At 33.0% G+C, this 12756-nt stretch overlaps 1 protein-coding gene across 1 annotated transcript in view; it reads right to left on the bottom strand.

Moving 5' to 3' along the window:
- The window catches only part of LOC145321559 (uncharacterized), a 133735-nt gene extending 121251 nt beyond the window's left edge, over positions 1-12484 (bottom strand). The window contains exons 1-2 of the mRNA XM_080162986.1: positions 11521-12484; positions 10452-11349 (exon numbers count right to left, since the gene is read on the bottom strand). Of these exons, the coding sequence (XP_080019112.1) occupies positions 10452-11349; positions 11521-12458 (1836 nt within the window). The 5' untranslated portion in view covers positions 12459-12484. The remainder of the gene's footprint in view (positions 1-10451; positions 11350-11520) is intronic.
- Positions 12485-12756: the final 272 nt, after the last annotated feature.

The raw sequence follows: 12756 nt of genomic DNA, 5'->3' as shown, positions 1-12756 counted from the left end.
CAAAGCAAGTAATAAAAAGCTGTTCTCTTTACAATTAATTCCGAGATGTCACAATACAATTTCAACCTCATATATAACGTATTTCTGGTGTTATGTTAATAAAACATATGTTTATAGAACCAACCCCATAAGAGAAATTGTTTTGCTTTAGGATATTTCTGTTTTACTTCTATTCATAAAACCAAAAAAACAGGAACACATATTTAGAAGAAAATAAAATTAAAATAAGGCATTTTTATCAGAAATCTAAAGGGATAAGACAATGGCCGGTAAATTAATCTAATTCCTGATGAAGATACATAAAATTAACCCTTCTGTAGATTACAATTAGTGGTTGAAACGTTTGGACACTCAATTAAATGAACCAACCAATCAAAATTTAATAAAAGTCCCCAAGGTTGTTAAGTCTACGAATAAGAAAACTTTATTATAAGACTTTGGGAACTAGTGTAATAAACAGACCATTTTTATCCAACAAATGCATTATTATTCTTTTTAATTCTTATACAGGTAGGCTGTAAATAACCACTGAAAAGATACATAATTTTCTTTGCAGTGAAGCATCATATGTGTAGGTCCTTTGAAGGTTTTTTAATCTATTCTGGGGGAAGTGACATTACATCTTTTGAGAGCCCCTCAAACACCCCACAAAAAGTAGCTCATTTTGTTATATAACCTTTTTATAATATTTCTGAATCAAATTTATACAAAATATATAACTTAAAATTACAGAAATTTGTCTTTAAATACTAAAATAGTTTTGAAAGTGCATTACAAAGTATAAAAATAACAAAAACGCTTCCTTTTGTATAATTTACACACAAAAAAAAACAAGGACAAAAATTATCCAAAAAGTTTTAGATATCTTTCTAAGTAGCGTAATCTAACTTAGAATCTATAGTAGTTATAGGTTTCAAGTGTAAAGGGTATTAAATCCATGCTTTAAATTGGCCAACTTTTCCTAGCTTATAAATTTAATGAACCGACATAGTAGGTTAAAGTAGGGAAAGTGCACTTTTGACATATAAATCTTTACAAGATGTTGCATACATTGTCTTTATTAGCAACTGTAAAATCAATTTGTCTTGCGGGTGGAAGGATGAACAAACAACTGAATAAATCGAGTATCTTTGCAGTTTTAAAATTTTAAAATTGTTATTTTTGGACGTTTATTGAGTTGATACGCTTTCTGGATTATACCTTATTAATACAGGAATCATAATGCAAGTCTGAAATCCATAACACAACTCTAACATGCAGAAATTAACGATACCGACGTAAAGACCCTAACTATAAAAAAGCTTTGCTTTTTAAAAAATGCCAAAATTGTTATTTTCCGGGCGCAAGATGTTTGATCCATCAAATAGAACAAATTTAAGCACACGGTGTTACCAAGGATCTAAAGGAATAAGACAATGGCCAGTAAATTGTTTTACATCCTTACATGATGATACACAAAAGTACCACTTCTGTAGATAACATTAACTGGTTTAAACGTTTGAACACTGAACTTATTGACCCAACCATCAAAATTCCCCAAAGTTATTAAACCAACAAATATGAAAACGTTATTATAAAACTTTGGGGATTAGTGTCATAAACAGCCCAATATCCCCTCCTCCCTGCGATGTAAGTCAGCAGAAATGGATAGGTTATCTGAAGATATTTTAACGAAATAGTTAAAAATAAAACAAAATGCCTCATGATGACAATAGTTACCAGATTAGCAAAACTTAAATCAAATAAGCCAATAACTTGTTCCATTATTCTATTATAACTAATAACTATTCCTTCTTTACATACCTATAAAAAAAATAATGTTTAAACATTACTCTATTTATCAATAATCTTTGTGTTTTTTTATATGGTTTATTGATATAAAAAACCGCAAAAAAATAAGGAAAGGAAGTAACATAAAATATAAAACGCATAAGGATCTACAATAAAAATTTAATAGTAATAGTTTTACAGAGAATACTCTTTATACTCTGTATATAGAAACATTATGTACAATAACTTTTAAAAATTAAATTATAAAACTAGAAGATTCCCGCCGGGTTACGATTATGACTTTATGAGAGTACATAAAAATCTGGTGCAACATCCAAGTTATAATATAACGATTGACAGGAAACAGCTTCAGTGATTGAAAAAAACTGAATATTTACAGTTATCATTAAAATATAAATATTACTATTGAAACAAAATTATTTAAAACACGTAACTTAACAGTAAAACAGTTAGGAAGTTTTTCATATATCTTAAATTTATTGAGCTACTATTCAAGATAGACTGTTGAATTTTGTAAAGGTTGGTGTTTTCGATTAATATTCACTCTATAATACAATTTGTCCGTTTGTTTGTTCTTAACATTACATCTTTAATCTATTGTGGAAGTGTTATATAACGGCTGCTGATAAAAGTAGATGTCTTAATTTTTGTAAAGATTTCCTTTAAGAAGCACTGGAAAGTGTCATCTGTGACGTCATAAAAATACGTATAAAAAGGATGAATGAGAGGAGTTGTGCGAAAAGAAACCCTTAAAAAAGAGATGTATTTAGACGTATATTTATGGCACAACACATGACACTTTCCAGCGCTTCTTCTTTTTAGATTTATACTTAAAGTTCATGAATATTTCCTATAAAAATTAAGATTAAAACTATATATTATAGAGCTTAATTAATTGATTAATTAACAATTTTATTTAATTAAAAAAGAAATTGATAAAAACGTTTAATTATCAATTATATGACGAACCAACCAAAAGATTTAGTTGTTAAAAAGCTCTGCATAAAAAATTCAGTAATAAATTGAAACAATTTTCAATTTAATTTGGGAAAATATAGTTTCCTCTTATATTGACCTGAGTCAATCACAAACCACTTTTAAAAATTTTTATATCTAAAAGGTAGCTGTGTTTAGTGCCCTAGGGATGTATGTCATAGCTTTTGGCCTATCTATTCTATTGACGTCATAGAAGAGGGAAAGAGAAAGGGAAGGGGGAAAGAAACCCACAAGAAAATAGATGAGGTATAGGGTATTTCATGACGTCAATAGAATAAGTAGGCCAAAAGCAGTGACATCTCTCGCCATTTTGCTAGGGCACTATAGACAGCTACTTCTAAAAGTTACGCAACAATAACACCAATTGGGCTAAAAAATTATTAGGTCTTACCATTCACTAAAAAAACTTCATTAGCTTTTGCAATATAGTGGATGGGATTTTTATAAGTTTCATTTTAATATAAAGATATATTTAACCTAAAAAAACTGGTCCTATTTTCATCAAATTACTTTATAGACCTTTGTCTATAGGTCAATTAAATCAAATAAAATGTAATAAAGTTAAAAATTTTATTTAATTTTCTAGTTTTAAAAGATATTTTGCAAAGATTATATGATTACTTAAGACTATTGAAAGCTGCGAACCTAGCTAAAAGTGTAAATTCGTTTGCTAGTTATCGAAAAGATAATTTATTTAGGTAAATTTGTTCATATGGATCCTGTAAGCGATTATAGTAAAGTTAGGGTGGGGGGTGTCTTGACCCACAAACAGGCGCAACTTATTATAATGCACAATTAGGACTTTTAGACAAAGGTCGTGGAAACATTTTTATAAAGCATGACCTTGCAGTTGTAGTTTATTTCAAAGGTAAATAATTTTTTCCCAGTGATATAAAGGGATAAAAAAATGGCCGATAAATTGATGTACATCCCCAATGATGATACATTAAAACTACCCCTTCTGTAGCGTTAAATTAGCGGTTGAAACGTTTGAACACTCAACTTAATAAACCAACCAATCAAATTCAATGAAGTCCCCAAGGTTATTAAGCCAACCAATGTGAAAACTATTATAAAACTTTTAGGACTAGTGTAAATAACTGCCCATTGCCCCCTTTCTCTCTCTGAATTTTTCCTCTTCATATGATTGTTCTTGTTATTTACTTTACACTTTATTTGTAGAGCAGCTACGCTCCAAATATAATTGTAATAATTTTCTTTGAGTCCAGAGGTTTGGAAAACTTGAATTTTATATAAATTTATTCATTCAAAGGAGCAGAGATAGAGAAATGTTTTATAGAAAAAAAATAGAAGAATAATTTCTTATCACATCGTATTATATATTATACAGCCTTCCGCTGATATTAAAATGAAAAAAATAAAACCAGTCTTTTGGCCCTGAGGGGCCGAAGGTGTGAGCTAAAAAAACCGATAGTAATATAATGATTTTTATTTTTATATCCGTGGAAAATTGTCTTTCGATTTTTAAGTATGGAATGGAACCGGTTCCAATCTAGCGGATATTAATCGGCTTCAAAGCCATACTGGAAAAATATTCAATATAATATTAATTTTTTTTTATATGGTAGATATTGCAATCTTGTAATAATAGAAATTTTGCCTACTTCAATACGGGTAAAACAGCCCCCTTACAACTCAAATTGGAAGGTATGTTTTTACCTTTTTTCAACTCCTCAAAACGCACACCCACCTTGCAAAACCCTTAGCACGCCACAGGCCTTAGTTTGTATGTCCTGTATTGATATTTGTTTATTAGAATATTTATGTGTGTCCCTGGTTGTAGGCAAGGTCATATAAATTACCAATGCTCGTCTTTCAAATAATCCACACACACACACACATACATACACACACTCACACACACACACACACCGTACGCAGAGATACAATTTGATTTTGTGTAGATTTACTTTAAGGAAGGCATCTTAAAGGGATAGCTCCATAGCATAGGGAACATTTATTCTGATTATATACATGCACACTCACAGAGATTTTCTGTGGGGATTTGAGACCTCAGGAGGGTAAATTAAGATTGGGTTGATTTTACATGAAGAAAAGTTTGAAAAACCCTGTAGGGCATTTCTAAAGTTTTACATGAAGCAGTATTTATTCTAATTCCAATTCCCCATGGCCAGGCGGCCGAGCATCTGCCGTACTTCTGTTACAAAGCCGACTGAACGGTAAAATTGTTTACACCATAACGGGCTTCGATTGGCGGCTTAAGCACGGCTGCCGAGCCCTAGCCTTTTCCCTCTCACTGGGTTTAGCAAAAATAAAGATTTATTTTGATTTTCTGTCCTTGGATAATTTGAAAGATAATACAAACAATACTCGACAGCGTTTAGGGACAAATAATCTAAAAAATAGCCAAAAACCATCATTCCCCACAAATCAATCAAACCTACAAACAATACTGATTTGATACAGACTTGTAAACTTATTTAAGGTTAGGTTAAGTTACTGACCGTTTGTTTGTTAGTTACTTAGTAAGGCCCAGGATATTACAGAAAGTAACAGACAACCAACCTTAAAGCATCGCAGGGTAAGAGCCCTAAAGGGTAAGAGTCCCTAAGAGTATTTGGAAACTTATTTGCTTAAGTAACTTTTAAGAGAGTACCATAGAATATAAATTACACTCTGCCTTTGGTAGGCTAATAATGATTAGGGAATGACTTAAATTTTGAAACTTTTCATCAATAATGGTGGGAAGATTTATTTTCTGTCCAGTGTCAGTGTCTTATCCATTATTAAAAATTTGCTTCTTAAGAATAATTCTACCTTTCTGAGAAGTCTTATTTTCTTCCTTCTAAAAAGTTGCAGTAGTTCCTAGATTTTTAATTTAGCTTAGTGACAGTTTAATTACAGCCACAGCTATTATGTTACTCTAATGTCATACAACAGTATTGGAAATATTTTAGAAATCCGCCAAAGTATGAATTTAAGGAATTTCTTTCTTTCAATTGTTGCGAGGATGCTCAATAGTTGGAACTAATGAAAAATCTAATTAATATTCATCTATTAGTAATATTTTCTTTGTAAATGCCAATTATAACGTTAGTATTAAAATATAGAAAAATAGAGCAATTTAAATTTTATAGCTACCTATATACTCTTAACTTTGTGGCTATCTTAAGGGATAAGACAATGAATAGAAAATAATGAGACACAAAGTTACCTTCTGTAAATTAAAGTTATAGGTTGAAAAGTTTGGATACTTCATTATTTTTAAATGAAGTACCCAAAGTTTTTGTGCTTCAAATATAAATGTATGTATCTATATATATTATTTACAATCTTATGACCCCCGATGGCAATAAATAAATGACAAGAAGAACAAAATGTTTTTAAGAATGCAAAATTTTAAGGTCTACTTTTGGTCATTGTTGGTTGCGATTTTGCTTAAATAAGGGTAGGTGAGCTTTTTTAAAACCTACCTATTTGGTTTGTTATTTAACTCATAGTTTTTTTTTTACGTATTTTTAATGTACTTTCATTTGTCCGTATTGTTCTAGGAATTACTTTTATATCAAGCTTCTCTTTTTAACCTATAGAATCTTTTTCCCTAAAGACATTAAAACCAACACTAGGAAAAACTTAAGGTAAAAGTTGGCATTTTTAGGTGTTGTCCTTTCTAAATATCTTACTGGACAGATAGACAGGCAGACACAAAGACATCCTGTTACTATATTTGTTTTTATGATACTAGTCCCTATAAAGAATTGAAGATGAAGATGCTTTTTTCTACAGGCATTAGAATTAATAGAATATACAAAGTTTTGAAACAACTTTGGGCGAAAAGGAAAAAACTGCCTTTTAAGCCAATCTAAATATCTTACTGGACATACAGACAGACAAATAGACATCCCGGATACTATATTTTATTTTTATGATACTAGTCCCTATTAAGAATTGAAGATGAAGATGCTTTTTTCTACAGGCATTAGCATTAATATCATATACAAAGTTTTGAAACAACTTTGGGCGAAAAGGAAAAAACTGCCTTTTAAGCCAATCTTAATATTTTACTATAAAGACAGACTGACAGAAAGACATCCTGTTACTATATTTTGTTTTTATGATACTAGTCCCTATTAGGAATTAAAGATGAAGATGCTTTTTTCTACAGGCATTAGAATTAATATCATATACAAAAATTTTAAAAACAACTTTGGGCGAAAATTAAAGGAAAAACACCTTTTAAGCCAATCTAAATATCTTACTGGGCAGATAGACAGACTGACAGAAAGACATCCTGTTACTATATTTTGTTTTTAAAACACAAGTCCCTATTAAGAATTGAAGATGTCACTTTTAGGACAAAAACAACTTAATTTTCCCTATTGTCTTTTTTCTGGATGTTTCAAAAGACAGTCCAATGCTTCTTTTTTTCAATTGTATTTCTTGGGGACAGATCAAAGGACCGTAAATGCTTTTTTTTGTATATATCTTAAGTACACTTAAAATATTTTTAAATTTTTCTTTTAGATAACATTCTATTTCTCTTTTTTAATATATTTCTTTAATTTTGTAGTGCTGTTAATCTGACAAAGACCAAAGTGTCTCATAAATCATAAAAATAAGGAATTATCCATCTCTTTTTTAGGGGTTTTCTTTCCCACTTCTCCTCTCATCTCCCTCATTTTTATGACGTCACATGCTGAATTATAAGACACTTTGTCCTTTGTATGTTAATCTGTGTTTGATAATGCTTGTTTATCCGACTGTTTTATATGTACAGCTTCCCTTTTATGAATGTTGTCATCCTTGATCAATTGTCGTTTAGGGGATGATTTAAAAAGACAGTCACTGCAAACATATAATTAAATACATAGCATGGTGTATTTGATTTTTACTTTGGCTAAAATATTTTTGGGGGGTCTTTTATCTTGAGCATAGCATAGAAGTGAATTCTTAAAAAAACAAGGACAATTATGTTTATAAGTAGCGCAGCAATAACAAAATAAAAATTATTATATTATTAATATAGAACAGTTGATACGATGAATTGATGTTAATTCTGTAGATTAGTCGCTTCTGATTTCAACCAACCAATCAAGATTGGATAAAAATTTTTATGTAGTAGAGAATATTTTGGTGGATTTTTAAATTTGTATTAGGGCATTTTTGCATCCATAAAAATTTAAATAAAAGCATTTCTCTGCATATAAACGTACACATACTTTTATATGGTTATAATATATCGATCAAACAACATTTATACAGTAGTTGAACTTCTGAAAATACATTTACTAGACTTCCTTTATTTAGAGTTAGAAAAACAGTTATAAACAAATTTCATGTTCGTTATCATATCATTTTAATAGTAGTTTTCCTGTTATAATTTTTTTAGAGTTAGTTTCAGCGAGCAGGAGTAGAATAATAGAAAATAAATCAATCTATACAAATAGCGAAAAAAAAAAATAAAAATCATTATCCTTTTTTTTCAGAGGCGTTATTACTTTAAAACTCATTTTTGTCTGTCATTTTTAATTACGTTGTATTTTTAAATAGCCCACCCCCCCTCTTCAACTTAATTAAAAGATATGGGTATCTTAAAGGGACTGTGAACGTACATTTTTCTCATCTTAATATCACATCTTAACATTATCTCATTCATAATATCTCACAGATAGAGCAAAACGCGCTTTTGTTTGCTTAAAAAACGGCTTTTTCCGACGATTTTTATAAGGTAAAGGGAAAGGAAGAAATTTTCCGTATTATATAAAATGTGCATTAAATTGCTTTTTTCTCCCATTATAGCTAAATTTAAACTTTTTCACATAGTTCTGGATTTTTCCTAACGGTTAAGCTGACTTTTAACATAATCCTTGCTTTAAACCAATGTATAGTTACTTAGAAATTGATAAAATAAGCAATATTTTTTATTGAAAACCAAATACAATAACAAAGCTAGAAACAGGTTATTTTATTAGTATCCAATTAACTTTAGATGGCCCATCTCTCGCCCACCTTTAATTACAAATTTGTAAATAATAAAGACGCAATATTTCTTTATAAACAGTCTGATAAAAGTGTAAACTAATTCTCGAAAGTGGGTTATTTATTGTCCAACACAATAAAAAGGGATATTCTTATTTTAAATAACCTATGAGATTCAACCCCTTGTAGACAGTGAGGTATTTTTTTGTCAATAATACGAATTTAAAATAAGTCTTTATTACCTAATTACTACATTATAAAAAATCTAATTGGCAATTTTATATCATAAAATAAATCCTTAACAGTAAGTAAATTGTTTCAACTATATATGACAAGTTAAATATTCCTACAAACATTATAAGAAACAAAAACGTTCAGATTTTCCCTGTTTTTTCCTTTTTCCCTTCCAAAATACCATAAAATCAAGGCTTTATTTCTGGATATTTTTGTTAATAGGACGTTTTTGGTTGATCAGTGTAGTGAAATGTGCTTAGAAAATGTTAAGATTTGATAATCAGATGAGAAATATTTACGTTCACACTCCCTTTAAGTAGACTAAAACACAACTATTTTCCAGTATAGCTTTGAAATCGATTAATATCCGCTGGACTAGAACCGGTTCTAGGCCATACTGTAAAAACCTGTATAGAATCGTATTACAAACAATTTTCCACGAATAATAAAATAAAATTCCTAAAATTAATACCAGTTTTGTTAGCCTGGGCCTTCGGCCACTTGGAGCTAATAAAACTGGTTATAATGTAACAATTTTAAATTTTAATATCCGCGGACAACTGTCCATAATACGATGCAATAAATAACTATTCCTTTTTGTAAGTCAATTATATTTCTCTTTTTTCTCTTTGATTGGTCTAAATTGATTCAAAGTCTTAGTGTTTACTCAAATTTAACACCCAGCCTTTATTTATGAACAAAAACTCAGTGTTTACGCCAATTATTCCATGTTAACCCCCCCCCCCTCATATTTACAAAATTCTTATAACAATGTGAATGATCAATTTACTTTTTGACTTGTGTAACCCAAATTATAAAATTTTTAGATGTTACCATTTCAAATTTACTATGATGAAACTTTTTAATATGGAATAGTTACTTATTGCATAGTTTTATAGACAGCTTTCCGCGGATATTCAAATGCAAAAATTGTAAGATCAAAACCGGTTGTAATAGCGCTGAGGGGGCAAAGGCTCAGGCTAATAAAACGTTTATTAATTTTATGTATTTTATTTTAATATTCGTGAAAAATTGTCTGTTATACGATACTGTACATGATTTTTCAGAATGGCTGAGAACCGGATCTAATCCAGCGGATATTAATAGGTATCAAAGCCATACTGGAAAAATAGTAATTGAAGGAGTAGAAAGGAATAGGATACAATTTTAAAGGACCACTTTTTGTCTTTTTGAATATAACATAAAAGGAATAGTTTTGTGTGTCTACCTCATAATTTTGTATAATATGTAATTTTAGCTCTAAATATAACAGTAAGGTAATTGCATAAAACAACAACATTAGACGACATAAATACTTTTGGAACGGATGGATAAATTGAAGAAAGATTATAATATTCTCCATAATTTGGTGCTTTTATAAGTTCTACATATTTTGATATTTTTGTTTAAATGTAGATTTAGGTTTCTAGTATCTCTTAATTGCGACCGATTAATTAAAATTGACTTACCAGTGATGTTGGATAATTTCCATTCTGCAAACTTGTTCTCCGCAGGCTGGCGGCCGCGGACGTATCACTTGACCGCAGCCCGTTATCCCTGCCTCCGCCACCGCCGTTTCCCATTATCACTTCTGACGCACTGCGCATCAAAGTCTCGTTGTCCGGGCGTCGATCCCGCGGCTGTTGACTATTATTGTTGGACCGCGGCGAGGACATTTCACTGGTGCGGCCAAAGTTGCTCAAATTTGAGCTGGACTCGTAGCCGCGCATCAAGTTGGGCACCGACCGTAGGCTGCGCTCTACGCTGCTAGCGTAGCTCTCCTTCACATGCTTGAAATCAACACCAGGATGAAGGCCGCCGGTCATTGACTGCTGCAGGCCGTTATCACCTGCAGCAGACGCACCGTGAACACCTTCAGGCGGCACATAGTCGGCCCAATCTGGATGGCCGGAGGCTTTTCGGTCATTGTACTGCGACCGTCCACCCGATCTCATGGCAGATTCGTTTAGAAATGCAGACAGCTTATCCGAGAGATAGCTGGCGGATGTGTCATCGCTCAGCCCCGCCAAATTACCGCTCAATCCAGCGTTCACTATTCCATGACCGTTGTTGGATGTAGATTCACTTAGACTGCGGGCAAGCAGGCGCTTCTCTTGTTGTTGGTGATGATTTTGCAGCATCGAAGAGTTATACCTCCACGAGGCAGTTGAACTTGGCGGATATTGGTGTGAAATATGGCCGCTAGATGGCGTACTGCTGGCTGAATATTGGTGCCCACCATGGCTGCTACTGACCGATGATGGATAGTGGTGTGTGGTATGACCGCTAGAGGACGCACTACTGCTTGTTGGCAGATATTGGTTTGTCAGGTGACCGCTAGATGACATGTTCATATAGTCTCCATATCTGAAAATAATTTAGTTAATTTAAGCAACATTCACAATTCATAGATTTTTATTAGACAAATCTTCTATGCTAATTTTATTGAATATATCAATTTGTTTTGTTTTAAAACAATCAAAATATGAGATTGGCTTGTTGAAAAAAGAAAATCTGTAAAAAAAAAGTGATTTTTACCTGTCTTCTGACATGCCAGCAATCCTGTTCCTTGCCAGCTCCAACCCAACAGCACCATCAGAATATTGTTCATCACAGTAATCACGTGATAGAGTGACACCACCAGAGTTTATCACATCTTCATCAACATTGTTGGCCGCGACAGCTGCAGCCGTCAACAGCTCTCCGTGACCGCCACTATTATGGCCGCCCATGTCTCCGTTTTCGGAGAAGCGCAGCGTTTCACAGGACGAATGGCGGTCGGTGTACTTTAGAGTTTCGTTAGAACAGTTGGAGATGACTGTTGTAACAGACTCGCGGCCGCTTGAACTATCCTCGCTGATTGTGGCAGCCGCATTGCTACCGCGACGCGTAATGGAATCATTGCGCTGCACCAGCTTGAGTAAATTTGTCTCCAGGGCTGTTAGCTGATGCTCGGCTGTGTTGGCCGGCAGCCAGGAGGAAAAATTAACAGCAGCTGCTTGACAGCTTTCCCTTGTAAGTTGGTCCAACATAGGCGTGGGCTGTTGCAGATTACGGCGGCTGCGCTGCTTTTGGTAGCCTTCAAATTTAGCCGCAAACTCCTCAAGTTCCTGGGTTTTAGGACTTTTATGCTGCAGCGGGTGATCCCCGCCGTTTCCAGACAAACTGCGGCTGTAGGAATTTCTATTCTGCAGTTCGTCCCTACTGTTTCTGCTATATGCACCAGAAGTACTTCCACCGTTCAACACGCTAGAAATACCGCCGCCCATCGCCTGACTGCTGGGCCGGAACCCAATAACGGCGCCGTTAGGCGGCCCGCCATGATGACCAACACTACTGCCGCCAGCGCCGTTTGCCTGGCGGAATCTGGCCGTCACATTCTGGTAGAAACCTGCGTCTTCTTTGTAGTGACTGTTGCTGGTTTGGTAGGCGCCTGGCACATTATTGTTACTTGACTGAGAAGAGGCGGGGAGCATCACAGATGAAGATATATATGGTCCACCTCCTGATACAGTTGGAGAAATCAAAATATGTACAATAGGTCAATTTATATAAAATACTCTACCTGGGTTTTATATTCAAACAATAATAGAGAAAATAAAGATAAGGTGGAAGTAAGTATAAAGAGAGTAAGAGAAATGTAGAAAAAGATAAATGGAAAGAAAGAGAGAAATAAATAAACAGAGAGAGAGAGAGAGAGTGAAGCTGACAGACATGAAGAGAGAAAGAGACAGAGGCAGAGAGAAAGTGATAAAGAGATAAACAGACATAGAG

The sequence above is a fragment of the Acartia tonsa genome, chromosome 6 (genome assembly GCF_053477335.1).
Source record: "Acartia tonsa isolate MP-2025a chromosome 6, ASM5347733v1, whole genome shotgun sequence".
Taxonomy (NCBI): Eukaryota; Metazoa; Arthropoda; class Copepoda; order Calanoida; family Acartiidae; genus Acartia; species Acartia tonsa.
Note: the sequence above shows the minus strand (reverse complement) of the source record. Positions and strands in the feature narration are given on the sequence as shown.